The 14,519-nt window shown below is 52.2% G+C and overlaps 4 protein-coding genes across 4 annotated transcripts; 2 read left to right on the plus strand and 2 right to left on the minus strand.

The window, feature by feature from the left end:
• Positions 1–1,081, plus strand: SEPMUDRAFT_35426 (uncharacterized protein; the record flags this gene model as incomplete). Its single annotated transcript, XM_016908611.1, has 2 exons — positions 1–350; positions 436–1,081. 2 exons carry the CDS (start codon positions 1–3, stop codon positions 1,079–1,081), a joined length of 996 nt encoding a protein of 331 aa, XP_016765723.1.
• A 6,565-nt stretch (positions 1,082–7,646) lies between these two features.
• Positions 7,647–8,612, minus strand: SEPMUDRAFT_113592 (uncharacterized protein; the record flags this gene model as incomplete). Its single annotated transcript, XM_016901041.1, has 2 exons — positions 7,647–8,258; positions 8,319–8,612. The coding sequence occupies 2 exons, from the start codon at positions 8,610–8,612 to the stop codon at positions 7,647–7,649; spliced, it is 906 nt and encodes a 301-aa protein (XP_016765724.1).
• Positions 8,613–8,870: 258 nt separating this feature from the next.
• SEPMUDRAFT_146581 (uncharacterized protein) lies at positions 8,871–10,519 on the minus strand. Its single transcript, XM_016903746.1, has 2 exons — positions 10,076–10,519; positions 8,871–10,005 (listed from the first exon to the last, which is right to left on the minus strand). The coding sequence occupies exons 1-2, from the start codon at positions 10,426–10,428 to the stop codon at positions 9,069–9,071; spliced, it is 1,290 nt and encodes a 429-aa protein (XP_016765725.1). The 5' UTR covers positions 10,429–10,519; the 3' UTR covers positions 8,871–9,068.
• Positions 10,520–11,355: 836 nt separating this feature from the next.
• Positions 11,356–14,388, plus strand: SEPMUDRAFT_113594 (glycoside hydrolase family 3 protein; the record flags this gene model as incomplete). Its single annotated transcript, XM_016901042.1, has 4 exons — positions 11,356–11,650; positions 11,774–12,162; positions 12,249–12,360; positions 12,428–14,388. The coding sequence occupies 4 exons, from the start codon at positions 11,356–11,358 to the stop codon at positions 14,386–14,388; spliced, it is 2,757 nt and encodes a 918-aa protein (XP_016765726.1).
• Positions 14,389–14,519: the final 131 nt, after the last annotated feature.

Raw genomic sequence — 14,519 nt, forward strand, 5'->3', positions numbered from 1 at the left:
ATGGCCAACGAATCAAGAATCTACCGCACCGCTCTCGAGATGGCCATCATCTCGATGGTCATATATATCCTTGTCGGAGCTCCTGGATTATCATCATCATCTTCTTCTCCTTCTTCTTCTTCTTCTTCTTCTTCTTCCTCACACGACAATTCCAATTCCGATTCGGCAACTTCTGGTCTTTTCTCCAATTCCGACAAAAAAGTCAAGATCGAACATCTCGTCTACCCATCCAAGAATTTGACCTGTCCCAAACACGACTACACCACCCACATCTTCTCCACGAGTCCATTAGTCATCTACATTGAAGACTTTCTCAGCGCAGAAGAAGTCGAACATTTGATTGCATTGAGGTAGGTATGATTATGATCTCATCCATCCCCAACTTCTCACATGTTAAACACGTCTGATATTTATCGATTCCATCCCACACCACAGCACAAACAACTGGACCCCCTCAACAATCTTCAACGCAGGCCTCGAAACCACCGACCCCAAAATTCGCAAATCCGAAAAAGCCTCCATCCCGCGCTCCCGCCTCGTGCAATGTATCGAACAACGTGCTCTAGCCTTCCAAGGCTGGCCTCGAGATACCTTCATCGAAAGACTGTGGACGCAAAGATATAATGTTTCGGGTCATTATCGTTTACATTATGATTGGGCTTCATCGTCGAAGCATTCGAGGCGCGTGAGTAGTTTTATGGTGTATCTTTCTTCTGGGGAGGGGTTGAGAGGGGGTGGGACGAGATTTCCGAGGTTGAGTGGGCCGAGTGGAAAGGGGAATGGTGGAGAGATGTGGTGTGAATTTGTTGAGTGTTATGATGATGATGATGATCATCATCATCAGAATGAGGGAAAAGGTCAAAAGGAAGATGGTGGTGGAGTCACGTTCAAACCGAGAAAAGGAAGTGCAGTATTTTGGATGAATTTCGACGAGCAAGGACGAGGTTACAAAGAGACGATTCATGCGGGAATGCCGGTTCTCGAAGGTCAGAAGATTGGTTTGAATATTTGGACTTGGTATCAAGCCGGTCATAGAGCACCAGAGTCGGCGGGAGATGAGGAAGTGGGGAGTGGGACATGAATGGGGGCGAGGGGAAAGAATAAGAAGAGTGAAAGAGGGAGGAAGGGAGAGCGAGCCAGGTCTGTCCTTGGTAGCGCCTGATATACACACAGTACCTACCTCCCGTGTGGTCCAATGACCCGATGAAAATTTCTTACCACTTTCATGATCCAAACAAACAGAGAGCCCATTTTCATCACAAACGAGGAATCGAGCGCGCTTCTCTGCTGAAAAGCAACTTTCCCACGACTTCGCTATCCAAAGAGATAAAGAGGATCAAAATTCCCCTCCTGTCAAGTCCTCCCAAATCTCCATGCTGACATCTTCTCTCAGCTTCTGGGCACTTTTCCCTCCCATGCCCATCCGATGCCCCTTGATCACCTTGGGAGCCTTCTTCATGACACCCATCGGCTTACTCGGAGATCTGTTGCCGGCATTCCAGCTACTTTCCAAAACGACTCTCTTCTTGGGACTAGCTTTCTGACTGCCAGATGTTTTGACAGGGCTTCTTTTCTTCGGAGATGACTTCTCCTTCTTCTTTTTCTCCTTCTTCCCAGGACTTTCGTCTATCAGACTTGCCGCAACCTGCGTACTAAAGTCGAACTCGTGCGAATTGTCCGCTCCAACAGGCAAGTCCATCATCCAACCTCTTTTATCCATAATCGTGGTCATTTGATCCAATAATTCATTATGCTTCAAGGTTCGTCTACTTCCAAGAACCACAAGCTTGCTCCTGGCACGTGTGAGAGCCACGTTGACTCGCCTCCAATCTCTGAGCAAGTCGCCCACAATTCCATTTTCGTTGGAGCGAACCATGCTGAGAATAACGACTTCCTTGTCTCGGCCTTGGAAACGGTCTGCAGAGTCAATCTCGACAGCAGCAGGAATACCTGCGCGACGGAAGAGCTGGCGCATTAGGGCGAGTTGGGAGCGGTAGAGCGTGATGACGCCTATCTCTGGGGCGGGTACGCCGAGAGCGATGAAGCCAAGTACGAGTTGTGCTGACAAGGTGGCTTCTAGCAGGTTCGTAATCTTCCCGCCCCCCGAAAGAGTCTCGAGTGCGCTCTTGCTGAGCGGGTCCGTGTTCGCAAAGACGACTTTGTTCTCTGCATTGGTGGCACGAGACAGCCAGCATGCACCGTTAATGGCCGAGCACGCTGAACGTTGCGTATGATATGTTTCAAGCCCCATAGTGTTTGTCAAATGCAGCGTCCGTTGAGCCACAGATTCAGTGCCACAGCGCAGCTTGCCGTGGTATATTAGCTCATTCGACAGCGACATGATCTCTTCGCACATGCGATACTGTCTACCTAGCTCGGCGACGGCAGCAGGATGACCTTCGCTTAGTTGACGGAAAAGCGATACGTCCAGTCCTCCCTCAAGTGCCCTCCTATTCTGCACGAGAGGCGGAAGTTGAAAGTGATCGCCCACCAGCACGAACTTCCTGGCATGAAGAAGAGGCCCAAGGATAGTAGGCAACGTGATTTGTGAAGCTTCGTCGACAATGCACACGTCGAATGATCGTCGGTGGAATATTGCATGGTTGGTGCCCATACAAGTTGTTGCAACAATCTTGGTTGCCATATAGGCTGCGTCGACTTCTTCAATGGACTTTCGAGGCGTGGCAGCTAGCTGGCAGAACTCCTGAACCTGTGCATTGATCTTTGCTGGGATACCAAGACGCAAAATTGAGTCTGGTGGCGCAACGTCTTTGATCTTCAGGAGAATGTTGTCCACAGCAGTGTGTGTGTAGGAGGTGAGCAGAATGGACTTGTCTTCTGCAAGGAGTGCGCGGATGATATGGGCAATTGTGGTGGTCTTTCCAGTTCCTGGCATTCCCAGGATAAGCGCATAGTCATCAGCGGCCAGTACCCGAGAGACTGCTGATTGCTGATCTTCGTTCATCTGGCCTAGCTGAGTAGTTGTGTACTGCCCATGCATTGCAGGAGTAGGCGTAAACCCGGGTGCAGCATTGAAGACGATTTGGCCCCGAAGCTTGTTCACTATCGGACTGCTGTCCATGAGCGCAACCAGATTATTACGCACCAGCGCCAAACCGTTGCTGAACTCGTCCTTGTCAATCCGGTAGAGGATCGGCTGACCCTGGAGACTGTTGTCGTTGGCCAAACCGCCGACAGTCATGGTGCCTTGAAAAGCCTGGTTGTCTTTCTCATTGAAGCCCGCCAGCCGCTGTCGAGCTTCGCCAAGCTTTCGATCGACAGCAACAGTGATGTCCGATCTGCTGATGCCAACGAGATAACCATTTGCAAGTGCCCATTGACCTTGTTCTGATGAAACAACAACTGGTTCACCCAGTGTCAGCTGACTGCCTTGCATGAAAGAGGCCCCAGGCGACGCTTGTGCCCGTGCGAAAGTATAAGTGAAGCGGTTGATCTTGCCTCCGCTGCCCTCTACGCCATCGAATTGACTACCAGTGCTCGTTGCCGTCATGTCCTTCACAAGGTGGAGACGACCAAAGCACCGGCCGGCGGCCTCTCGGTCCACGGATGACATGGTCCAAAGCTCTTTTCTGAAGCGTGCTTGGTCTGCCTCCTCAAACGTCAATAGCCTGTCCCATTTCGCGAACCATTTCCTCGTCGCAATGCCAATAGCAGCATCTCTACCATCCAGCAATAGATGGCCCATAGCTTCTTTCCAAGTCGAGCTGTGGTTCTTCTTGTTGTCATCAATCATGCCGGCAGAATCTGCATTGCCGCCCTCGACTAGAGCGTGATAGTTGAAACAACTCTGCTGCGCATAACACCTCCCGCACTTGTACGGATTCCGGAGCATCGAAGGTAGACCCGAATCCGTGTTCTGCTGAGAGGGAAGTGGAGCGCCATCTTCAATTGCGTCTTCATTATCCAAGGGATTCCTAGCACGGAAGATGTATGCTGCAAGGCGATTGCGCTGCTGAATCATTTGCCTGATCTCGTTGAGAGGCGGTGCGATTCGAGACATGGCCGAGCTTTCCAGATAGTAGAGGATACCAGCCTCCACACTAATATCGTATCGATCGGACATCAGCAGAGTGTAGAGCGCCGTCTGTGCCCGATGTGCTGCGCTATGGGTGGTCCGACCGGTCTTCACCTCAAAGGGTACTATGAGATTTCGGAGATCAGGAGCACCCGGTCTGCTCGCGGTGGTGACCTGAACAGTGGCGTCGACGTTGCCCTTCAATCCATACTGTGGGGACCATACGTGCTCCTCAATCGCGATCAGCTTGCTAATGCTCATGAGAGTTTTCTCGCCGTGTTTGTCATCGACCTGAGCCGCAGCACTCGGTTCAGGTTGTACGAAGATCTTGGCCCAAGCTGTGATCTCACCCATTTTGGCCTTGACTTCCTCTACCGCAAGACTGGTGTCAGTCATGCCAAGCTCCCAGAGACCTTCAACATGGCCTTGAATCGTCCTTTCAACAAGGTCGGCCAAAAAGTTTTCACTCCATTGATTCGCCGAGAGAGCCTGCTGAAAGATTTCGTGGAGAATACTGCCATACACCATGGCCTTGCTTCCTTCACTTGTCGCTTTGATACGGTCCTGCAGAACTGCTTTACGGATACAATCAAAGGAGTCTGCGATCGTGGTTGCTGAAAGCATGTGATCTGGATGTATGATGAGCAGAGGGCTGTGCTCGTCATCAGAAATGACGATCTGTCCGGGTGGCGATTTGTACTGCGAGGCAAAAGGCTGTCTTCTGGCCTGGGCCACATGCACAATGGATTCTGGCGATACAGGTGTCGTGGTCCACGAGCCACGAAGAGTGATGACTGCTGGTTTCCGTTCACTTTCGTCCTCGGCAAGAACTATGATCTCCTCACATTGACGACCTTTGTCATTGGTGTATTCGTCACGTACGACTTTTTTAACGAAGAATCGTCGTAGTCTCGGTGCATATGGGTCGGGCAGGCTGTTGGCGCTTGCTCCGGTTTGAGATACTGGCGGACTGCGGCCAAGACCTTTTCGAGGACTGTGCTTTCGTGATGGAGTCTACGGAACGCATAAGCTATGTACCCCTACTCGTGATCACTTGTATCGATGACTGACCTGCATCGCCTGCGTTGCGCTGAATTCCGCTTGTGCGAACGAATCTTCGTCAATGCCATCGCCACCAAATTCGTCATCGTCCTCGATGATTATCGGCTTAGCAGGCTGTGCAGTAATCCTTGGAGCATCTATGGGCATGGATCGTGAAGTTGGTGGTTTGGGGAGGGGAGGCATATCGTACAGTGATTGCTGGGGCAGTTTCGGGGCTGGCTGAGAACACAGCTCATCAAGGTCGTCCACGGTCAGGTCAAAATCTTCGTCTCCGAATTCATCGGCTTCCACAATGGGTGCTACAGGTGGCTTGGCGACTTGTGGCACCTGGGGTTGACTTGGTTGCCGCACTATGGATGGTCGCTTATACGCAGGCAAGGGTGCTTTGCTCTGCAACGAGTATGTGGGTGATGCCCCTGGATTGAGTGGATCACCTACCTGTTTGGAAGTGTCGAAGCGAATGCCGCCAGACAAGGTCGGGCGGATGGTATGAGTTGGCGGTCGCGGTTGTGGAAGAGCTGGCATTCGCGCTCGAAGGGGACTTGTGGTCTGCGGTTTGGTGACACTGGCAGTCGTCTCTGGCAGCGGACTCGAGCTCGATGGAAGGTCCATGGCCGTCGTCGCGATCGGCGTCTCTTTCCGAGCCTGCTCGAGTCTTTGCGAAGCCAAGGATTCTTGTAGCTTCTGTACCATGGTTGCGACTTTGCTTCTGCCGCCAGATTCAACGGGTGTCTGATCCTGCCATACGCTGCTTGTTGTCGGCCTATCCCCGCCCGTCCGCTGACGCTTGGACTTGCTGGTTGGCCAGTCGTTGCCCGTGCTGGCCCATCGTCGCAAGCCCCCACCTTTGACTGGTGTCTCGAGAGGCCGTGGCGAACCTTGGAAGATCAGGTTACTGATCTCAGGCAGCTTCGGAAGATCGCCGCTCTGCTTGCTGCTGGCATACCGCTGCCACAGGTCTATGGACGGATCTGCAGCCGGGGTGCGGGCTACTGACTGCGGACCTTTTTGCGTAGAGCCACCGTTTGGCTGCGACGAAGAGGCTGGACCGATTGGCGAAGAGCTCTTGGCTCGTTTCCTTTTGCGTCGATTGGGTTTCAGTAGCTCTGAGGAGCCATTCGGTATCCAGCCGATCTGTTCTTGCGGCGAGCGCACCGCTTCTTCCACTTCCTTGACCTCGTCGCAGTCACCTATCAGGTCCTCCAATGGCAATCGCGCGCCGGGTGTGCAAGGAAAGGCATTTTGAGAAGATTCACCGCTCGTCACTGCCGACACTCCGCCGCCGCCGCTGGCGCTGCCTTTCCTCTCTTTCCCCGTGTCCTCCTTCTTTTGCGCCGAGTCCTCTGCGAAGGAAAATGCCTGTAATTTACTTTTCGCCTGCGAGTTGGCCGGAATGGGTGGTTTGGCTATGGGAATATTCGTCGGTGCATCAGCGAGGGGCGCTCTGTTTGCGGAGGATTTGTTCCAATGTCTGGGGCGCTGTGATCATGATCAGTGTCGTCGTAAGCAACGAAAGTGAATGTTTCCAGGAGCGTACTTTGTTGCCGTGATCCTTCTCGAAGAAGCCTTTGGTGCGAGTGGCCATGACGCCCGTCGTCTATGATAAATATATATCGTGATCCTCGTAGCACATTGCTCCAAAACGTCTCACAATCCAAAGAAATGGCGAAGATGGTGTGTGGTGTGGGTATGTCGTTTGTTGACACGAGCCGGAACAGTCGCGTCCAAAGAGTGAGGTAAACGACGCGATCTCGCGATCCGCCAAGAGTCTCCACTTTTACTTCACCTCACTTCTGCCTCTTCCAATCCTCTTTAAGGCACGCAACAATAGCCTTGTACATGCAGCACGCCCTTGACCGCGTTCACTGAAATCAAGTCTTGAGCCACCAAGCCAGTATCATGTCCTCGAAATGGCTGCCATCGTAGCAACAGAAGAGTGTATATATACCTAGCACGAGATTTCAGTCTCTAAATAATCCCATCGGGAGAATCAACATATTCTTCTCCAGATTACGGACTCATCCTCGACTTTACTGCTATACAGGGCAGATAAGAAAAGAAAAACATAGGGTACTTACCTACTCACTCACTCCACTCTTGGATCTGCTCAATAAATCCAAGAAAAAAAAAGATGACGAAAAAAGACACCTATTTCTCCTCCCGGAAATAGAAGAAAAGAGACAGACACCCATACGTGTAATCAATCAATCATTCAATGAGTCAACTCATCAAACAATCATAGGTATATACGTAATTCCGCTTGGCTCGATTTTTCTCCTGGTCTCAATTTCGCTCCTGCTCTCGCTTTTCATCCTGGTCTCATTTTTCGTCCTAATCTCAATTTTGCTCCTGATCTTGCTTTTCCTCCTTGTGTCAATCATTTCCCGTTATTCCGTTCATTCCCTTCTATCTCCCTTCATTCCTCCTCCTCATCATTTCCCCTCCTTATCATCGTCACAATCCTCATACTCCTAATGAAATAGTGACCCTGCCCCATCGAAGTTGGCGGTAGTAGTGCCGACGATGACCAGGAGGAAGAGAGGAAGGCTTATTGGCCAACTCGTCGTGGTGGTGGTCGGAATTGTAGATCAGCAGTAGTCCTCGTGTTGGCAGAAGATGATGATCCATGGCGGTGGTGATCTGTATTGTAATCCAACGGCTCAGATTGGAAAGCGGTGCTGGTGATGAGGAGAGGAGTAGTAGCAGTAGGAGGAGTACTAGCGGGAGTAGGAGGAGGAGCTCCCGCAAAGTTTTTGGTGATTTGTTCTCCATACCGCAAAGCAAGCCGGCGTCGATGTACGAGAGGCTGTTGCACTGTTGTGGTCTGTGGAGGTTTCTTGTTGTTGAGGGTCCGAGGGCCGAACGCTTCACCGGTGCCGTGGTTGTAGCGAGAAGTGATGGAGGACCGCGAAGCACGGGGAGCAGCCTTTGCGCGCAGAGCCTCGAGTTCCTTCTCTATGTTGGCCTGACGTTCGACTAACTGGGCTTTGAGTTCGGCTTTGGTGGGTTTGGATGGTATCGCTGGGTGGATGAATGGCTGCGCAGATGCATTGAGGTCGCGTGCGCGTATTCGGAGTGGCACTATAGCGGGCTTAGGCGGCGGAGCTGGTTCGGGTGGATCAACTTGAGGGACAAGCAGTGGTGGGTGAGGTGTAGATAGCTAAAGGACTGGTCAGTTTGGTCCTTCTGGACTGCTTCAATCTTCTTCGAAATGACTCACCTGCGTTATGGATACCATGCTGCCCATGTAGCCAGCACAACGAGCACAACCTCCGGCAAGGCAGTTAACTTTGTAGATTCCGCGCGCACCACCCTCGCGACCGAAGATTTCTTCGTGGTCGTCCTCATGCACCACCTTCTTGCACGAATATCCAATCGGCGGACCACGATACCCTGAGGCCTGCTTGTCATCAGGCGTCGAGCCTGCCACCAGGTCTCCGAGTTGCCCAGACCGTGACACCATCGCCGGCCGAATGATAAAAGGAATGCGGTTGGGGCTGCTGAGGTCCGCCATGTTGCAGACGATTCGAGGTTGTGGTGCTTATACCGGATGTTTATGTAAAGAACGTGGGGAAACTTAGTGTTCCTGAGAGGAAATGTAGTCGTGATCGCAGAATTTATCCTGAAGGCTTCAGGTGGGTCCAACGATTGGATGTGAATGAAGAACGACTTGGAACAGTTCAATTGTCAAATGAGACCTGACTACATACAAAACCCGCGAGGCGCGTGCCATAGGCATGCGGAAGCCGTGTGCATTGTGAGGCCATAACAGGGTTCACAGTGAAAAGGCGCCGGGGCGGCAATGCAGTTAAGCTTTTTGTCACAGGTGAATTAACAATGCTCTTTCATTTTTCATTCAGCATCCTGTTGTACAGTATCATCAGTCTCATTACGCCGTGACAGTCTGATCGCATCTACATTACTATGCCTTGTACTCGAGCACTTTGCCGCTCTAACTTTGGAGCCGCCGCTAGTAGTGTTTGCTCTGCTCGTTGTGCTCCTCAGCCTCAGATTCTACAAAGCCGCCAAAGCCGCCCCAGCCATCGAAGTCTTCCGCCATCTTGACAGCAGCCTTGAGATAGAATTGATTGGCATCTCCCCATGTCTTGCTGCACTCGTGCATGCACCGAAGTGCTTTGACGAAGTGCGCATCCGTGTTATATTTGCCTCTCAAGGCTCTCTCGGTCACAAACTTCCAATCTCGGCCGTCGAGATCGACCAGCTTGATGGTGTCAATGTTGACTTTGGGCCGCAGCTGAGCAATATAAACAAGAAGCGTGAAGAGCCACCACTGGCGCACAAGCGGAATATGGTATTTATTGGGTAGAAGCGGGAGCAAAGTGCGGACAGCATGGCTGCTGGTCAGTAGATGTACACCAAAGAAGTCATAGCCTTTGGCGTTGCTCGGCTCATCTGCAGCTACTACAAGGGCCACGGCGAGCTTCTGTGACTGGGCGAATTGTGCTTTGGGGTCCTTGAGGTCCCACGAGTTCCAGTACTCCAAGGCTGCCGCTGCAAGCTGCTCGTTGCCCAAGATCTTGTCGATGTTGTCGCTGCCCTGGTGATCTGACAAATTGTCGAACTTGGGATCTTTTCGAACTCGTTCTAAGAGGTCAAAGAGCGAGTCTGTCGGGTTCGGCGCCGGTTTGGTGTACTTGGGATCGTCCAGGAAGACGTGCCATTCATTATAGAAGCATGCAGCAAGCCCGAGGGCCTCGATGGCCACAGTTCGCGATGACAGCTCATAGGCGTATCCGAGGTGGATCAGAGGGTGTGCGAGGCCCGAGATGAGGTTGTTGATCAGGGGTTCCTTGCCTGACAGCAGAAACTCATCCAACAGAGCACGCCAGTCGTAGCCGTGCAGCACGAGCTGGTCCTCGAAGAAGTCGATGTATGCCCGTTGATACCTGCGCTTCGTGCATCAGCCCATGCCGTCAGGAGTGTCTGCGCACCGCCCCGCCCGCCGAGGAAGCATACTCTCGTTTGCCGAGATAATCCCTCCAGTCACTCTTGTCGATCTCGCCGGGGCTGTCTTTCCATGACTCGAGGTGTTTGCCCTCCTCCTCGAAGACATGTGTTAGTTGATCGGCGTCTGCGCCCAGAATGTATGCGGAGCCCAGAATGTGAGGCGTGTGGTTATGGAAGCGCAGCTCGTTGTAGATGATGCTGTGGTTGATGTGGTTGGCCTTGATCAGGTGCTTGAGCGTTCGTGCTCGCTTCTCCGCCCGTTCTTCGACGTCGTGCACGTCGCCCGGGGGCAGGTTGATGCCACTGGAGAATGGAGAGGCCCATGACCACGACGGGAGCGATGGGAAGCGGATGGAGAGCATGCTGCTACGGTGATTGATATTACGGTTCTCGTGGATGCCTTGTATGTACAGACACTCCCATGAAGAAGTGTATAGCTGACATGGGCAGTAGGTAGTAGGTATTGTAGGCTATAGTAGTAGGTATGTACCTAGGAGCTGTGGGAGGTAGTGGGGAGGCAGACCGCAGAGTCCCGCTATCAATCACGTGTATGAAAGTGTCACGTGTAGACTCATGTCCCACGTGACTGTGGCTGGTCACATGTGCGGAATCTTATTCCGTGGGGTGACCCTGTGGTTTTGCCCTGCTTTGCCCTGATTTGCCCTGCTTTATTGACTTTCTTCACTTTCTTCTTTACGCAGGACCTCGGGTTCGCGAGAACTAGTCCTAGTCCAGTCAAAGCTTAAACGAACGATTCCCCCTTCTATGGACAAGACTCCCTGTCAGATATACTTCCACGAGGGATAAGGCCACGATTCAGTCCATTCTGGCTCATATCACCGTAGTCCCAAGGGAATGGACGAGGACAACCATGTGAAGTAAAGTACCGAGGCGTGCTGTAGAGGGCCTAGAGGCCATATAATTGCTTCGCTATTATTATCATTGACAACAATCAACAAGGCGTATGAAACAGCACTGCAGGGACCAGCGTAGGTCTAGACTATATAGCCGTCTAGGCACACTATTAGGAGGTATCCCCCGATCCATCCTACCTCCTACAACCGTGTCTAGTTAGTTGATTGTACCTCCTAGTCTCGCTCTGGAGTCTGGGGACCGCAAGCAACACTAGCACCAGCTGACAGGACGGCTTTTCTGAAACGTTATACGGGAACTGGGACACACACACCTGCTATGCTTGGCCGTCTGCCACCCTCATAGCGCCGCGCTCTCGCTCGAAGTGCAGACTGGCCGTCAACTAATACCTACCTCCTAATAACTAACTCCACATCATGATCTGGTTTCACAGTGCGCTGACTGCGCTCAGCTGTCTAGCAGTTGTGAATGCACAGAACGCAGCCAACGACAATGGCGTACCCACAGTAGAAGAGATTGCAAAGATCATCAACCAGACGGGATTGGTACCTGCAGACGTCGCCGGGATTGCGGCCACGTTCCTAGCCGGTATCGCGAATTCCACGAGAATACAACTCGACTCGGCGCTGGCGGATAATCCCGTTGCAGAGAAAAGAGACAACCCCGAGCTGTACTACGCATATGGCAGATCGCCTCCCGTGTACCCTTCGCGTACGTATTGATGTCTCTCTCTCTCTCTCTCTCTCTCTCTCTACCTACCTACTTACCTATATGCTTCCACCATTTTTTTGCTTTGATGAGAAAAGGACCTGACCTCAAATGTGACTCACTCAGCTCAGGGCCAAGGCGATGGAAATTGGACCGATGCATATCAGAAAGCGCGTACCCTCGTTTCCCAATTGTCTAATGAGGAGAAGAACAACATCACGAACCCCAGTGGTCCATCCCATACGCACGGCTGCACCGGCTTCACTGGCACCGTCGAGCGCCTTGGCTTTCCAGGTATCTGCTTGAACGATGGTCCGTCTGGTTTTCGTGGTGCGGATAATGGAAGTTCGACCGGTTTCCCAGCACAAATACAAATCGGTGCGAGCTGGAGCCGTGATCTTGCCTATCAACGTGGCAAGCAGATGGGGATCGAGTTCAAAGCAAAGGGAGTCAACGTGGCACTGGCCCCCGTTGTTGGTCCGTTGGGTAGGGTGGTATTGGGAGGGCGCAATTGGGTGGGTCATCATCATCATCATCATCATCATCATCATCATGCTTTCTGTGTACACGCCGGAGATTCTGTGCTTCTGACATTGCACAGGAAGGCTATACGAACGATCCATACCTTGCAGGACAGCTTGTCGACCCCAACGTGAGAGGCTTGCAAGAGAATGTCATGGCTTGCGCCAAACATTTTATTGGCAATGAGCAAGGTCAGTACACACACCCACTGATCGTCATGCTCTTCATGTCCACAGACCGCTGACTCATTGCGCGCAGAAACGAATCGCAATCCTTTGGCGCAAGGTTTTCTGGCGCCGCTCGGCTACAATTACAATGCTTCTGTCTCCTCGAACATTGATGACCGGCCCATGCATGAGCTCTATCTGTGGCCCTTCGCGGACGCAGTTCACGCCGGTGTAGGTAGTGTGATGTGCAGCTACCAGAACATCAATGGCTCCTATGGCTGTCAAAACAGCAAGACTTTAAATGGCCTGCTCAAGACCGAGCTCGGTTTCCGCGGCTTTGTGTTGAGTGATTGGTACGCACAACACACTGGCATCGCATCTGCCAATGCGGGAATGGACATGGTTATGCCCGTTGATTTCTACTGGGCCAATAACACTCTTGCCAATGCGGTCAAAAACGGAACCATGAACTCGACGAGACTCGATGACATGGCCACTAGAATCCTGGCTTCTTGGTATCGTTTCGCCGATTTCAAGGAGCCTGGAGCTGAGCAGTATGAGAATACTACTGTGAGCACAGCCGAGTCGACACAAGTGGCCTTCCAAGCTGCAGTCGAAGGACATGTTCTGGTGAAGAACTCCAACAACGCGTTGCCCCTCCGCAAACCAAAGGCTTTGAACATCTTTGGATGGGATGCAATTGGTGGCCTCAACACTTCTGCAGCAAGTGTTCCTTTGTACGCCATCTCTCAGCAAAACGCACAGAGTTACACCAACGGCGACGTGTACGACTACATCCAATACCTCCAATTCCAGGCCTCTGTCATTCCAGCGGGGACCACTCTTCCCGAAGTGGCCTTCAACGGCACCTTGATCACAGGCGGAGGCTCCGGAGGCATTCACCCGGTGTTTAGCATCGCGCCCTACGATGCTCTTCTGGCCCAGTCGCTGTCAGACGACACCACTCTGCACACCGATTTCACGGACAATCAGAATCCGACAGTACAAGACCCTGATGCTCCTTGCCTGGTGTTCATCAACGCATGGGCCTCGGAATCCGCAGACCGAAGCACCCTCGCCGACGAGTACTCTGACACCTTGGTCACGAACGTCGCGAACCAATGTCGCAACACCATTGTCGTGATCCACAATGCCGGCACGCGCCTCGTTGACCGTTGGATCGACCACGAAAACGTCACGGCCGCCATGTTTGCCCACGTGCCGGGACAAGCATCTGGCCAAGCCCTGGCCGAGGTTCTCTATGGACGACAATCTCCGAGTGGACGCCTCCCATATACAGTGGCGCACGCTGAATCCGACTATGGATCCGTCCTGAAACCCACCTTGCCCACGAACGAGGACCCGCAGTACAGCCAGAGTGACTTTGAAGAGGGAATCTTCATCGACTACCGCCGCTTCATTCAGCAAAAAATCACTCCGCGCTATGCTTTTGGCTACGGTTTGACGTACACGACATTCGAATACTCCAACCTCCAAATCTCTCTCGACAGTGCTGCAGACAAGAGCTTGACACCTCCGGACGCCACGACACCAGAAAGTGTCGCGGCAGAAGGCGGTCTCGAAAGTCTCTGGGACACCATCGCAACCATTTCCATCTCCGTGAAAAACACAGGCAAAATTGCAGCAGCAGAAGTCGCTCAGCTCTACATCGGAATTCCCAACAGTGGCACTGACAGACAACTCCGCGGTTTCGACAAAATGGTGATTCCGCCCGGAGAATCTGCAACATTTCAATTTCCTTTGCGAAGAAGAGATCTCTCGGTATGGAATGTCGATGCGCAAAGGTGGGAGTTGCAAACTGGAAGCTATCGGGTCCAGGTGGGTAAGAGTGTGCTGGATATCCAACTTGAAGGAAGTTTTGGCTTGGATGGGAAGGTGAATAATCACGTTCCGGTCAGTGATGGTGGTGGTGGAGGAGGAGGAGGAGCGCATACGGGAGAAGCTAGCGCTCTGTGGTCCTCTTCCACTGGCACAATGGCAATGGCAATGGTAATGATGATCGCTTCGATCTGTATTTCATTAGGTACTTAGACTAATTTGTAGTAGTCTAAATAGGGGAGAGAGAGGGAGGGAGGAGGGAAGCGAGAGCGAGAGCGAGAGATAGATACTGAGAATCCCCATCCAAATCATGCATCTTCTCGTCACTTCCGGGTTGCTTCCAT

This window comes from Sphaerulina musiva (genome assembly GCF_000320565.1).
Source record: "Sphaerulina musiva SO2202 unplaced genomic scaffold SEPMUscaffold_1, whole genome shotgun sequence".
Lineage (NCBI taxonomy): Eukaryota > Fungi > Ascomycota > Dothideomycetes > Mycosphaerellales > Mycosphaerellaceae > Sphaerulina > Sphaerulina musiva.